Source organism: Phacochoerus africanus, chromosome 8, assembly GCF_016906955.1.
Source record: "Phacochoerus africanus isolate WHEZ1 chromosome 8, ROS_Pafr_v1, whole genome shotgun sequence".
NCBI classification, from domain to species: domain Eukaryota; kingdom Metazoa; phylum Chordata; class Mammalia; order Artiodactyla; family Suidae; genus Phacochoerus; species Phacochoerus africanus.
In genome coordinates, this window is record NC_062551.1 from 95,517,663 (window position 1) to 95,534,183 (window position 16,521).

General features: G+C 38.5%; 1 protein-coding gene across 1 annotated transcript in view; it reads left to right on the plus strand.

The window, feature by feature from the left end:
- The window catches only part of RLF (RLF zinc finger), a 93,653-nt gene that overhangs the window by 28,127 nt on the left and 49,005 nt on the right, over positions 1–16,521 (plus strand). The window contains exons 3-5 of the mRNA XM_047793512.1: positions 244–325; positions 3,318–3,450; positions 10,811–11,013. Coding sequence (XP_047649468.1) covers positions 244–325; positions 3,318–3,450; positions 10,811–11,013 — 418 coding nt within the window. The remainder of the gene's footprint in view (positions 1–243; positions 326–3,317; positions 3,451–10,810; positions 11,014–16,521) is intronic.

Consider the following 16,521-nt stretch of genomic DNA (forward strand, 5'->3'; position numbering starts at 1 on the left):
TATATTCTTACCAAATCTTTAAGAGCAATAATGTAATTATAACGCCTCATAGTTTTTCTTTTTTCTCTTTTTTTTTAAAGTTGGAAAGTTAATATAATAAAATTGAGTAAGATTTTGAGGAGTGAAAAACAAATATAAAATAATCTAAATAAATGTAAAATGTATATTAAGTATCACTGTCATATTGTACTTGATTATGACTATAATCACCTTTATGTGGTGACTTAGTTATTTATATTCTAGGAGCTGTTTTGAATTACTGCTTTCAGTTTCTGAAAGTGAACTGCCTTGTGAAGCCTGGGTACTCTTCCTTCAGTCTTTACAGGTGAGTTGATTTGGGCTCAAAAAAGTTCTCTGTGTAGGTATCTAAGACACCTAGTTAACTTCTCCCAGAAAACTAAAATTGGAAACTTGGAACAAAAACAAGTTCATTATATGCTGGTATTAATTTCATGGACTGAGAAAAAGGCCTTCCAGATGAAGGGAATGTACTAACAGTTTTTTTTCATTTGATTTTCTTAGCCTTTACGTAGCTTAGAAATCAACACAAAGTTTTCATTCTTCAAAACAAAGTTTTAGAGAGAATAAAACTATTAAAAATATAAAATTTGAAGTTCCCGTTGTGGTTCACTGATAATGAACCAAACTAGTGTCTTTGAGGACTTGGGGTTTGATCTCTGGCCTACTCAGTGGTTTAAGGATCCTGAGTTGCCACAAGCTGTGATGTAGGTTGCAGACATGGCTTGGATCTGGTGTTGCTGTGGCTTTGGGGTAGGTGCAGATCCAATTCTGTCCCTAGCCTGGGAACTTCCATGTGACTTGGGTGCAGCCCTAAAAAGAAAAATAAATAAATAAATAAATCAAAATAAAATTGTTGCCACCTTTCCTGGTGGCACAGTGGGTTAAGCATCTGGTGTTGTTACTGCTATGGCTTGGATCTCTGCTGTGGTTCAGATTTGGTCTCTGGTCCTAGAACTTCTGCATGCTGTGGGCATGGCCACACACAAATAAATACATATCTTATAAACATATACAGTTATATATTGTATTATGTATGTATAATTATGTATTATATAATTGTATATATTTATAAGTTAGCACTATTTGGCTCATTCATATTACACTTATCTAGTAATCTCCCAATACTTCAGGGACTTAAAATGCTAAGTCTCTTAAACAGCCATAATAGTAATCAGAGATTCTGTTCATGCGTTTTGCTTACGGGGAGCTGCATTGACTCTCGTATTGGATTGAGAGTCAATGTTCTTAGATGAGCAGATCAGAGAGTAGCAAGTTGGGAAGAGGAGAGTAAGGTAGGAGAAAAGGAACTGCACTTCTAGTGCAGTAAGTTTGCCTTTGCCTAGAAGTAAATTTGCCTTTTACCGGTAGAGACAAAAACTATTTATTTATTTATTTATTTAGGTCTTTTTGCCTTTTCTAGGGCCGCTCCCACGGCATATGGAGGTTCCCAGGCTAGGGGTCTAATTGGAGCTCTAGCCACTGGCATATGCCAGAGTCACAGCAACGCGGGATCCGAGCCGCGTCTTCGACCTACACCACAGCTCATGGCAACGCTGGATCCTTAACCCACTGAGCAAGGCCAGGGATTGAACCCGAAACCTCATGGTTCCTAGTTGGATTCGTTAATCAATGTGCCATGATGGGACTCCAACAAAAACTATTTAAAGAAAATAGACATAATAAGTAAAATAGCTATCATTCATTTATTATCATTATTTATGTACCAAATACTGCTCTGTATTGTTTTACATTTTGTATCTTTTAAGCACATTGAAACCGTATAACATAGAGATCATTTGAATCTCCATTTACGGATGGGGAGACAAGCATAGAGAGGTTCATTAGATTGCCCAAAGTTACACCTAGGTTTATACCTAGAGCTTGTTTTGTTTAACTGCTTCCTTGAGGACGCAAATTCCATTAGAGCCTGGACCTATTTTATGTAAGCATAAGTAAAGATTTGCGGGAGTTCCCGTCATAGATCAGCGGTAACAAACCTGATTAGGATCCATGAGGAAGCAGGTTCCATCCCTGGCCTTGCTCAGTGGTTAAGGATCTGACATTGCTGTGAGTTGTGGTGTAGGCTGCAGATGTGGCTTGCGTCTGGCGTGGCTGTGGCTGTGGTGTAGGCTGGCAGCTGTAGCTCCAATTGGACCCCTAGCCTGGAAACTTCCACATGCCGACATGCCACGGGTGCAGCCCTAAAAAAAAAAAAAAAAAAAAAGAAAAGAAAAGAAAAGATTTGCATGCTGTCAGACATAACTCATTACCTGGAAATTTCTTTCCTTTGGGATATATAACCCAAATAAAATGATAATGTTAATCTTTAGATTTTTCTTTGTCATGTTCTTGGCCTTTTGTGGTCTTAATTTGTCAAATATTGATACAGCTGTTAAAATCATCTTTCATGTATAGCACATTGATTTTTATCATTCCTTTTTTTTTTCTTTCTTTCTTTCTAGGGCCACACCTGTGGCATACAGAGTTTTCCAGGCTAGGGGTTGAATTGGAGCTATAGCTGCAGGCCTATGACATAGCCACAGCAATGTGGGATCTGAGCCGTGTTTGTGATGTACACCACGGCTTATGGCAACGCTGGATCCTTAACCCACTGAGTGAGGGCAGGGATCAAACGCTCAACCTTACGGTTCCTAGTTGGATTTGTTTTCGTTGTGCTGCAATGGAAACTCCCTGTCATTCTATGTTTTGGGGCCTGCCAGTAGTTTTGTCCTGGCATAAGACATTCTAGAAGGGCAAATGTGCTTATTGGGACTGTTAGTATTTTTATTAGTATCCTTTACAGAAAGATTACTCTGGTATTTATTCTTCAATTTTATGCCTAAATATTTGCCTTTTTCTCCCACCTGTGTAACTCTCAAGTATTCATCAGACATTTAGGATATATTTCTGAATATGTGTTCAGTAAAATAAAGGCAGTAGAGGTACAAATAAATATATAAGGCATGGTCATGTAACCCTTCCAGGGCTTTTTTTTGGGTCTTTTAAGGCTGCACCTGCAGTTTAGGTAAGTGCCCAGGCTAGGGGTCGAATGTGAGCTGTAGCCACTGGCCTATATACCACAGCCACAGCAACCTGGGATCCTAGCCACATTTACCATCTACACCACAGCTCATGGCAACACTGGATCCTTAACCCACTGAGCAAAGCCAGGGATCAAATCCTCGTTCTCATGGATACTAGTCGGGTTCACTTACACTGTGCCACAATGGGAACTCCCCCAGAACTACTTTTTATATTGCCTCATTTCTGGATATGCCTTTTTTTTTTTTTTTTAGGAGTCACATGATGCATTATTGGAATTTGGAAATAATAACCTACAAATACTGGTTCATGTTACCAAGGAGGGGGTGTGGAAAAACCCTATTCTTCTTAAAATTCTGTCTCAACAGCCAGTAGAAACAGAAGAAGGTAAGCTTAAAACTATACTATTGAAGGAGGATTTAGTTCTTAGAGAATTAAAATTTATTTCTGTGTTAAAATTTTGTGAATTTTACCTGTGTATCTAATAACCAGTCATTCTTTTCTCCTTTGAATAGTAAAAACTAACATTTAACTAATTAGCATTTAATGTTTTGCCTAAGGATTCTTGAATTTTTAGGTAGTGTTTTTAAAGTATCCCTTTGTCGGAGTTCCCATCTTGGTGTAGCCGAAATGAATCCGATTAGGAACCCATGCATGAGGTTGCAGGTTCAATCCCTGCTCAGTGGGTTAAGGATCTGGCATTGCCATGAGCTGTGGTATAGATTGCATATGTGGCTCAGATCTGGCGTTGCTGTGGCTGTGGCATAGGCTGATGGCTACAGTTCTGATTAGACCCTTAGCCTGGGAACCTCCATATGCCTCAGGTGCGGCCCTAAAAAGACAAAAATAAATAAATAAAGTGTCCCTTTGTATTTGTTTTTAAATGTTCCATTGAATAATAATGTTTATATAGAAATTCCTGAGATAGAAATGAATAATCTGTTTCCAGTCTTTGGTATATAGTAGAGCTTTGCTTATATTTTGTTGACTAGTTACTATAGCTGAGGAATATTAAAAAAAATTTGCTTTTTATTTTAAGTTTATGAAACATTGGAATTTAAGTATTGTGCAGAGATAGGCAAAGAATGAAAATTTGCAGTTTGTCAGTTTAAGGCCAGAAGATTTACAGGTTTGAGTTGATATTTGCATTTAAGACACAAAATATCTCATATGTCCAACACTTATGATTTCATTTGTTTTAAGTTATTTGTAAATGTATGTTTCTGGAATAAGAGTTTCGGAATAGTTTACATTTACACTTTCAATATATCTTTAGTTCAGCTTTTAGGACATGCCATTAGGATGTTGTCTTAAAATATCCCGGTTAGCTTCATTCACCAAGTTTGATAAACTACTGTATACATGCTGCTTGGGTTTTTCTGTACACTGAGAAGATTGGTGTTGGGTTCTTAGATTTTCTCTTGGTCTCTTTCCTCTGATAATTCTGTTGATTATCAGTTAGACTGACAAAAGAAAATGAATGAGAAAAGCTGTTAAATAGAAAATAGATTGATATTTATTGTTTTCTGTTGAGGTTCCCAATAAATGGCATTGTTTTGTAAAAATAGGCAGGTAGGGGCCTTTATTATTATTAAAAGTTGCTAGAGGATAGAGCCAAAAGTATCTCAAAACTAGGCAGATCCCAGTCCAGATAGGGCTTGACAGGAGTGCAGAATGCATGGTCTCTGTAGACAGGCCCGCGCTCAAAAGGAAAAAGGATGGAGTTGCTTTAAATGTCCCTAATTTATTTTCCCCAATGTACTAATTAAATGTATCACCCCACTTCAGGAGTTAATGGTACTTAATTTCTTGTCACATAGGAAAATAATCAAGAATCGGGGAGAAGCATTGTTATCTAACATCCATGGTATTCTATACATTCAGTAAAGATTAAGTACCTACTATCTGTAAAACTCTGAATGGGTATAGGATACCCACATATGTAAGCCGAAAATCACAGTACAATTGGTGGGCAGCCAATGGCCTGCTTACTTTCTCAGTTGACCCTTACTAATTTCACACCAGCAGATTAGCTAATCTTTATAGTTACACTGCCCTTGCAGCCCAGATATTAACATATTTGATGGAGTTCCCATCTTGGCCCAGTGGTAATGAACACAACTAGTATCAATGAGGGATTCGGGTTTGATCCCTGGCCCTGCTCAGTGAGTTAAGGATCTGGTGTTGTCGTGAGCTGTGGTGTAGGTTGCAGACACAGCTCAGATCCCATGTTGCTTTGGCTATGGAGTAGGCCAGCAGCTGCAGCTTCTAAATTGACCCATAGCCTGGGAACCTCCATATGATGTGGGTGTGGCCTTAAAAAAAAGGCAAAAGAAAACATATTTGGAGTTCCCGTCTTGGCTCAGTGGTTAACAAATCTGATTGGCATCCATGAGGACGCAGGTTCAATCCTTGCTCAGTGGGTTGAGGATCCAGGCGTTGCCGTGAGCTGTGGTGCAGGGTGGCAGCTACTGTTCCAATTTGATGCCTAGCCTGGGAGCCTCCATATGCTGTGGGTTTGGCCCCCAAAAAAGAAAGAGAAAAAAACAACAACAATAAAACAAAACATATTTGATGCTATAAAGCAGTGACTTTCATTTCACTTTTTTCAATAGCAGTAATCAGAAGCATAAAAGTACAATTTTTTTAACCTCTAAGTAACTCAGAAAATGGTTTTCAGTTTAGTTTTTTGAATTAAAAAAAAAGTTTCTAAGGTTTTTATTTTTCCTGCCATGAGTTCTTGAATTTTATAACCTTTTCTCTCAAAACAATCTCCAGTTTATTATTGAAGTGTGTAATAAGTACCAGTTGTTGACGCTTTGCCTGGCATGATTAGCAGGGCATTGAGCGAGTCTTACCACCCAGGTATCAAAGTCCTTTCTATCCCAAGCCATCTCAGTGGCCAGCCACAAAAGGTAAGCCTGGCAAGACCAAGCCCAGCCACAGCCCTACTAATGGTTCCTGTCTTGAGCCCCATTGCTCACAAAACCACCCTTACTTCCAGTGGCAATGACAGCATCCCACAGCCCCAGAGACCTCAGGCTCATCAACCTTGGGGACCTTCCTTCCAGTGTACCAGAGCGGTTTCAGAGCTGCTTTTTGATATATGCCAGATTTTCTAGATGACCTGTGCTCTGCTTAGCATCCTCCTCCCCTCTTTCCCATAATTCATGACATTAAAACACTGTTTTTTCTCCATTTTCCTTGAGGTTCAGCAGGGCCAAAGCAACAGCCTTTTGCTTTTTTTCCCCTCTCTCCCCTACCAAGGGTTGAAGGAAGAGATCCATCCTAATTGTTCAGAGGCACTAACTTCCCCCCCCTGTAAATCAAACTAAGAACCTGCCAGCTCTTACCTCTCCCTGGTTGTTTTTCCTTCTCACCTCAGTTTGTTTCTCTTCTAGTACCTACATCTGAAGCCATTTTGTGAATTGTCATGTGTCACCTGAGGCTTCACTAAAAACAAAAATGCTCTTTTCTGTTAGGAAAAAAAAAAACAAACCTTTTACTACACCTTAAATGTTGTCATTTTTTTTACACATCGAAGTATATATAGGAGGTAACCTGTCATGATGTTTTTTAAGTTTTTAAATGGCTCAGAAAAAGAAAAACTAGACAAAGAAATATGGCAAAATGGTTCAGTTGTTGGATCTACGTGGAAGAGAGGACATATGATTAAATTTTTTTTTTTAATGAGGAATTCACTGTCTTTTATTTCTTTCTTTATTTTTTTGCTTTTTTAGGGCCACACCCACGGTATATGGAAGTTCCCAGGCTAGGGGTTGAATCCGAGTCTGCCACCTACACCACAGCTCACGGCAACACCAGACCCCCAATTCACCGAGCGAAGCCAGGGATCGAACCCACGTCCTCATGGATCCTAGTCAGGTTTGTTAACCGCTGAGCCATGAAGGGAACTCTAAATTTTTTTTTGAATTAAAATCTTTGGAAAAAATAAAATACAGAAGAGATCACAATTGGGAGTGAGACTTCTTGTCGTAAACTTATATCATTTTAAATATTGAAGTGTATGGGTGGATTTTTCTTTCTAAAATACAGTTAAGTAAGGATTGATTTGACAAAATGATTTTTAAAATAGAGTTTTGATCTGTGTGTTAAAAAATTGATATCATGGTTTAACTGTGATTATAATATGTTGAGTAAAATAGTTTTACTTCATAGAAATAATAGCTACAATTTATATAATGCCTATTATGTGATGGGCACTGTATTACCCCCCATCTCATTTAATCCATTAAACAGGTGAGAGATTACACATGCCCAAGGCCACATAGTTAAAACTTGAAGGGAGAATCTGAGCCCAGTTGAGATATTTAAAAGATTTTGATTGATTACAAGTGATAACCAATCAGTTGCTAAATATATGGTTTTATTAAACATCCATAATATATAAAACATTGTGCTTAGTGCTGTAGGGAATACAGAAGTTAATATGACATGGTATTTGTTTAAAATTGCTTACAGCATGGAGTTCCTGTCATGGCGCAGCAGAAACGAATCTGACTAGGAACCATGAGGTTGGCAGGTTCGATCCCTGCCTCGCTCATTGGGTTAAGGATCCAATGTGGCCATGAGCTGTGGTGTAGGTCACAGATGCGGCTCGGATCTGATGTTGCTGTCGCTGTGATGTAGGCTGGCAGCTGTAGCTATGATTAGACCCCTAGCCTGGGAACCTCCATATGCTGTAGGTGCAGCCCTAAAAAGCAAATAAAATAAAATAAAATAAAATCGCAGTTTAATCAGGAAGTGATCAGAGACAAATAATAGCAGCTAGTATTGAGCTTGATTTTGTGCTCAGTGTCTTACATGCATTATGGTATTTCATTTATGATTCTTTTGTCTCTGTGAGGTAGATGTTACTCATCTTTTCATAGATAGAGAAACTTGAGGCTCAGAAAGGTCAACCAATTTGTCCAAGGGTCTCACGGCTAGTATGTATATGGGTCATGACCCAGACCCTGAAATCTTAACTTTTGTACACTCTAATCCTTTATTACTGTACTTGCAGAGAAAACTGAGTGTGGTAAGAGAAGTAAAATGCTATGGAATTTAGAAGGAGGTGGGTTTTATAGATAACATGCCTGTTTTCAGGTGTGGGATTTTTGCAAATGCATACAATCTGGAGCAGATAAATAAGAGCAGAATCTGCTGTTAGGCACACTGGGCTGGTAGGGTGACAGATGTGGCAGGAAATAATATAAAGGAATTATATTTGAGAGAATTTTAAAAAGAATTGTTGGGGCAGTAACTAAGTTGATTTCCTTAGGAAAGGAGTTGGCAAGGAAGGATTGCCAAAATTTCATTTCTTTATGTTGAGAGAATACCATTACTGAAAAATAGAAATAAGGAGGGAGTAGCTATTTGAGATATGATTGTAAGTTCATTTTGTGGAATTTAGTGCTTTTGGGACTAAAATAGAAAAGCCCAAGTGATTTATTTTCTGTCCATGCCTTTTGATCTTGACTGTTTATTGGAGTATCTGTGCAGTTTGACATGGCAGGCATGCACACCCCCCCCACACACACACCCACACACCCACTCAACACCCCCCCCCCCCAAGGTCCATAGTCCACTAAATCAAAATCAAAATCTCCAGAGGTGGAGCTCTGGAATACAGACCTTTTTGAAGAGCTACAGAAAATGGGCACCCTCCACCCGTAAGTGCTGGGAGTATAAATTGGTATAATCTCTGGAGATCGATTTGGCAGCAGTTTCACTTCTAGGAATTTTTGTTTAGGTATAGGCATGTGTAAAATGGCCTCTGTACAAGACTGTAAATTACAGCATTATTGACAGTTGCCAAGGATTGGAAACAACTTTCAAGTGTATCAGGAGGGGATTGATTAAATTAATTGTGATATATTCATACAGTGGAATAACATTCAGTTGCTACAGGTATTGAGGTAGTTTCCCTAACAGTGATGTGATAGAATAACCTGTATGATCTGTTAAATGGGAAAAGAAATATGTCTTCTGTATTCAAAATGTTTCTGAAAGGGATAAACAAGAAATTGGAAATGGTTACTGTTTCTTGGGGAGAGAGGCTAGGGGACTGGAGTCAGGGTAGAAGGGAGACAGCTTTTAACTGCATACCTTTTTGTGTGCCTTTAAAGTTTTTTGTCCCTTGCATATATGGTATTACCTTTTTTGTTTGTCTGTTTGTTTGTTTGTTTGTTTGCTATTTCTTGGGCCGCTCCCACGGCATATGGAGGTTCCCAGGCTAGGGGTCGAATCAGAGCTGTAGCCACCAGCCTACACCAAAGCCACAGCAACACGGGATCCGAGCCGCGTCTGCAACCTACACCACAGCTCATGGCAACGACGGATCGTTAACCCACTGAGCAAGGGCAGGGACCAAACCCGAAACCTCATGGTTCCTAGTCGGATTCGCTAACCACTGCGCCACGACGGGAACTCCTACCTTTTTTTTTTTTTAAAGAGAATTAAAAAATCTTTACGGTTGATTCTGATGTGTAGTTAGATTGGGCCAGGGGTTCTTCTCCCCCCACCCACCTTGCTGGTGGCTAACCATTAATATTAACGATTTCTATTCCACATGTGACCTGTAGACCTAGTTTCATGACTGTTACCCAAGGGACTTATAGAAAATCAGAATCTCAGGTCCTATCCCAGACCTACTGATTTAGACTCTACATTTTAATAAGATTCCTAATAATACTATGTAATGATGCCACACACTTTATGAGTATTTATTGTTCATAAGTTGTGGGCTTATTGAGAACACTGTACAAATTAGTGTTCAGGTGCCTAATATTGAGTACTGCTGAGAGCAGCATTTTCCAAAGTGTGTACTGAACCAGGAACATAGATTTTACATTGTACTAATGATATGTGTAAAAGGGTTCTCTGGTCAAATCAGTTTGGGAAATATTGGGTTAAATAAAAGTGAACAGTTTTCTTCATTGCAGGACTGTTCAGAGATTTGACCAAGGAATCCTTTTTTTTTCTAGGACTATCTCTCAGGTCTTTTGGTCGGTGGAACACACTTTGAGAAATGCCTGGTTTAGAGGAAAGACCACCACTGGCTTTGGAATCCTTGGCAAGTTACCTAATTTCTCTGAGTATTAATTTTCCTAACCTTAAACTGGGGATAATAATACTTGCCTTGGTGGTGGTGTGAAGAATAAATGAGAGGTATATAAAAACACTCAGCTTAAAGCTTGGTACCTCAAAAATGTTCAAGTGGTAGTTGTTAATATTATGTAGAATACTTGCCTTTTTCCCTTGTATTTATGCTTATAGTTCATTTCACTGTTCTTGACTCTCCTTATCAGAAAGTGAAGGAGAAGGTCAAATAATGAATTTTGATGAAATCTTATTAGTAGCTTTATTAAAAAGTTTGGTGTTCAAAATAAAACTACTAAATAAAGTGGGAATAATTAGCATTTTTTTTTTTTTTTTTAAGGCCGCACTGTGGCATGTGGATGTTCCTGGGTCCTTTAATTCACTGCACAGGACCAGGGATTGAACCCACGCCTCTGCAGTGACCCTAGCCACTGCGCCACAGCAGGAACTCCATAATTAGCAAAATGTATTTATTTTGCTCTTTGCTCTATTAGATGAGTATTGAGATCACTTCCCACTTATATCAGCTGACTTTTTATCCCCTAAAAACAAACAACAATAAAAGATATCAAACTTTCATCTTTACAATCTTGGCACATTATGTGGTATGTTATCAAATTGTTTCATTTTTCCTTTTTTCTAGTCAATAAATTGATTGCACAAGAAGGACCTTTCTTTCTGCAAATGCGAATAAAACATTTGTTGAAATCTAACTGCATCCCCCAGGCTACTGCTTTATCAAAAGTATGTGCAGAATCTAAAGAAATTTCAAATGTGTCATCTTTTCAGCAAGCCTATATCACATGCTTATGCTCCATTCTTCCTAATGAAGATGCTATTAAGGAGGTGAGTAAAGCAATTAATTGCTGTTGTCATTCACACTAACTGTGAATTTAATACATTTTAATAATTGTTGCATGGCAGAATGAAAACCAAGACTTTAATTTTTTCAGGCTACTGAAAAGTACCATTTTAATTGTATATTTAACTGCTCAACAGATTGAATGTAAAGTTATGTCTTGTAGGTGGATTTGGAAGTAGATAATTAAAGAATATGCAGATGGATGTTTATGTATTGGGGTAACGGTTTGCTTTGAAATCTTTAAATGTGAAAGTCTTTTTTTTCTTAAAGTGATCTCTCTTTTTGGGAAATGTGGAAATTACTAATGCTAGTGTCGAGGGATAAACCAAAGAGAATGACACTAAACTTAAGCTGAAGTTACTGTATTCATTGAACTCTACAAGCAGGGAAATGTGGAAGTGAGAACAAATAGGATGTGAAGGAAAATAATCAAGTGATTGAGTCTTTTCTTTAAACTATTTTACCAGCAGGTTACATTCTTTTTAAAAAGCCTGAATCATTCTTTTCCTTAGAAAAGTTAGATTTAGTTTTTTCTAATAGTTTTTGATAAGTTTTACAGAGAAAAATGAGGAATTCCTAGGCTATTTTCCATCATCTACCTTTTAATTTTCTTACCTGCTGTTCAGATCTTACATACGCATTCTCATTTTACCCCTACACTGAACTTACTTATTAAATGTAGGAATCCCAAGGATCTGGTTCTGTGCTGTAGTAATTCTTAGATTTTTATGACAGTTTCGATTTCCAAATGAAATTCTCCATCTTTCCACTTCACCCCCTTTAATACACAGACTACCAGTACCAACAGTCCATTGATTCTGTCAGCTTTTTACTCTCCTTCATCCTTTTCACGTACTCACTTCCCTCCTTACTCTACTTTTCCATAATCAGTCATTATTATCACTACCTTGCAGACACTCTCAACCCCTCTGCTGGTCTCTTCCTTAAGAGACCAGTACTTATTTGACTGATCTGTGTTCTTATTATGGCTACTGCTCCAGGTACTCTTTATATTTACCTGCACCAGCAGGGCCAGACTTGGGTGGAGAAAAACCTGCCAGCTGATTTTATTTAATTTCAGTCACTCTTTCTTCCTTTCCTCTGTCCGTCCGTCCGTCTTTTGAGGGTTGCACCCATGAGTTCCCAGGCTAGGGGTCCAATTGGAGCTGCAGCTGCCTTGATCCCTGGCCTCACCAGATACTTAACCCATTGAGCAAGGTCAGGGATCCAGCCCACGTCCTCATGGATACTAGTCGGGTTTGTTTCTACTGAGACACAACAGGAACTCTTGAGTCACACTATTATTTCTTTAGTCCAGTCACTCTCTCATTCTTTGAGATTACTGTTTCCTGCTTTTGCTATTCTCTTTAAACCTATACTACAAAACCTCCCCCCCCCCACCTCAGTCTCCACTGATGAACTTTTTTCTTGTTTCTTTGAGGAAATTGAGGCAGTTGAAAGAGAATTTTCGTATCTATTCACCTATGTGAATTTATGCATTTACGTCTTCTCTTTGTTATTAGAGACAAACTGTAGCTGTTCACACCCACTAAAGCCCAGCAGTTCCCCTAACTTCTATTTCAGATCCCATCTGCTCTTGCCCCCTCAAGGGTAACACTGCAGTTTTCCCTTTGTCTACCGTGTTATCAGTTCCCACTCTGCTCTAACCATCTCGTCAGCATTTACACTGTTATTTTGTCCTTTTTTGGGAGGGCCATGCACACAGCATAGAGAAGCTCCCTGGCCAGGGACTGAACCACATCACAGCTGCAACCTGAGCCACAGCAGTGACAATCCCAGATCCTTAACCCACTGAGCCACCAGAGAGCTCCTCTTCCATTTTTAAAAAAGAAACACTTCTCCTTCCAGCTACCACTCCCATTTTTTTTCCTGACTTTCCAGTGTAAATTCTGAAATGAATTGCCTGGATTTACTGTTGAACATTTTTCTCCTTGAATGTATTATAATATGACATTGACTCATACCCAGTTCACCATATCATTAAATCCAACTGGGAAAGCAGTTTTAAGAGGGAAAATTATAGTAATACAAGTCCACCCCAGAAAACAAGAAAAATCTCAAAAATAAACAACCTAATCTTACACCTGAAGGAACTAAAAAAAGACCAAGTAAAACCCAGAGTTAGTAGAATGGAAGATGTCATCTAGAATCAGAGCAGAAATAAATGAAATAGAGATTTAAAAAACAATATAAGTGGAGTACCAGTCGTGGCTCAGTAGAAATGAACCCGATTAGTATCCATGAGGATGCAGGTTCAATCCCTGGCCTTGCTCAGTGGGTTGAGGATCCGGCACTGCTGCAAGCTGTGGTGTAGGTCACAGATGTGGCTTGGATCCCGCATTGCTGTGGCTGTGGCGGAAGCAGGCAGCTACAACTCCAGTTTGACCCCTAGCCTAGGAACTTCCATATGCTACAGGTTCAGCCCTAAAAAGAAAAAAAAAAAAAGATCAATGAAGTTTTCAAAGAGCTGATTTTTTGAAATGTAGGCAAAATTGACAAACTTTCAGCCAGATTTGTCAAGAAAAAAGGAGGGCCCAAATCAATAAAAGAAATAAGAAGTCACAACTGATACCAAAGAAATACAAAAGACCATAAACTGCTGTGGACAACTGCATGTCAATAAAATGGATAGCCTGGAACAAATGGACATATTCCTAAAAATTTATAATCACTGGAGACTGAACTGGAAAGAACTAGAAAATAGGAACAGAACAGTTACCAGTAAAAAAATTGAATCAGTAATTTAAAGAACTCTAAAACAAAAGTCCAGGATAAGATGGCTTCACAAGTGAATTTATCAAACGTTTAGAGTTGAGTCAGTGCTTCTTCTCAAGCTATTCCAAAAAAATTACAGAGGAAATTACATGAGACTAGCCTCACCCTGATACTAAAACCAAAGACAGCACAAAAAAAAGAAAATTACAGGCTGATACCACTGATGAATATAGATGCAAAAATTCTCAACAAAATATTAGCAAATTGAATTCAGTAAAACATTAAAAGGGTTATGCACTATGATCGATCAAGTGGGATTTATCTCAGGGACACAAGGTTGGTTCACTATCCAGAAAACAATCTATGTGATATACACATTAAATAAAAATAAAATATGATTGTCAATAGATGCATAAAGGGCTTTTGACAAAATTCAACATCCATTTATGATAAAAAAAAACCAACTCTGAAAAAATGGAGTTCCTGTTGTGGCTCAGTGGGTTAAGAACCCAACTATTATTCATGAGGATTCGGGTGTCTGTGTGGATGTAGGTTCAGTCCCTGGCCTTACTCAGTGGGTTAAGGATCTGCAGTGGAGGTTGCAGATGCAGCTTGGGTCTGGTGTTGCTGTGGCTGTGGCATAGTCTGGCAGCTGCAGCTCCAATTTGATCCCTCGCCTGGGAACCTCCATATGCTGCAGGTGAAACCTTAAAAAAAAAAAAAAAAAAACTTAAAAAGTGTATATAGAGGGAACACACCTCAACATAACAAAGGCCATATTTAATAGTTCTATAGCTGATACCATACTCAGTGGTGGACAGCTGAAAGCATTTCCTCTAAGATGAGGAACAAAACAATAATGTTCACTCTCTCCACTTTTATGCAACATAGTATTGAAAGTCCTAGTCACAGTGTCAGACAAGAAAAAGAAATAAAATGAATCCAAATTAGAAAGAAAGCAGTAAAACTGTCGCTGTTTGCGGGTAGCATGATACTATACATAGAGAATCCTAAAGACACCATTGGAAAACTGCTGGAGTTCATCAGTGAGTTTGGTAAAGTTGCAGGATACAAAATTATTGTATAGAAATCTAGTGTATTTCTATACACTAAGAGTGAACTATCAGAGAAATTTAGAAAACAATCCCACTTAAAATCACATCGTAGGAGTTCCCGTTGTGGCGTAGTGGTTAATGAATCCGACTGGGAACCATGAGGTTGCGGGTTCGGTCCCTGCCCTTGCTCAGTGGGTTAACGATCTGGCATTGCCGTGAGCTGTGGTGTAGGTTGCAGACGCGGCTCAGATACCGCGTAGGCCGGAGGCCACAGCTCCTATTTGACCCCTAGCCTGGGATCCTCCACATGCCGAGGGAGCGGCCCTAGAAATGGCAAAAAGACAAAAAAAAAAAAAAAATCACATCGTAAAAGGATAAAATACCTAGGAATAAATCTGACTAAGGAGGAAAATACTTGGGCTTAGAAAACTACCAGACACTGATAAAAGAAATTGAAGGAGACCCAAACAGATGGAAAGATACACCATGTTCATGGATTGCAAGAATTTGTATTGTTAAAATGACCATACCTACGGCAGTCTACAGATTCAGTGCAAACCCTGTCAAATATCAGTGACATTTTTCACAGAACTAGAACAAAGAATTCTAAAAATTTCTGTGGAAACACAAAAGATTCCAAATGGCCAAAGCAATCTTGAGAAAGAAGAACAAAGCTAGAGATTCAATTCCCTGACTTCATACTTATAGCTACAAAGCTACAGTAATCATAAAGTATAATACTGACATAAAAACAGTACTATAGATCAATGGAACAGGATAGAAAGCCCAGACATAAACCCACACACCTATGGTCAGTTAATCTATGACAAAGAAGGCAAGAATATACAATGGAGAAAAGACAGTCTCTTTAGTAAGGGGTACTGGGAAAACTGGACAGCTACATGTAAAAGAATGAAATGGAACATTCTCTAATGCCATACACAAAAATAAACTCAAAATGGATTAAAGACCTAAATGTAAGACCAGATATTATAAAACTCTTAAGAGGAAAACATAGGCCAAACACTCTTTGACATAAATCACAGCATTATTTTTTTGGATCCCCCTCCTGGAGTAATGAATTTAAAACCAAAAATAAACAAATGGGACCTAGTTACACTTAAAAGCTTTTGCTCAGCAAAGGAAATCATAAACAGAACAAAAAGACAATCCACAGAATGGGAGAAAATACTTGCACACAAAATGACAACGGATTAGTCTCTACAAACAGCTCAGGAAGCACTATATCAAAACAAAAATAAAAACCCAATCAAGAAATGGGCAGAAGATCTAAATAGACATTTCTCCAAAAAAGACATACGGATGGCCAAAAAGCAAATGAAAAGATGCTCAGCATCTCTAATTATTAGAGAAATTCTAATCAAAACTACAATGAAGTATCATCTCATATCAGTCAGCATGGCCATTATCAAAAAGTCTACAGGTTCCCTGGTGGTCTAGAGGTTAGGACTTGGTAGTTTCACCACTGTGGCCTGGGAACTTAGGTCCTATATCAAGATGCTACATGCTGCAACCAAAAAAAAGAAAAACATCTACGAACAAATACTGGAGAGGGTGTGTAGAAAAGGGAACGTTGCTACACTATTGGTGGGAATGTAAATTGGTATGGCCACTATGGAAAATAGTATGGAAGTTCCTTAAACTAAAAATAGGAGTTTCTGTCATGGCTCAGCAATAATG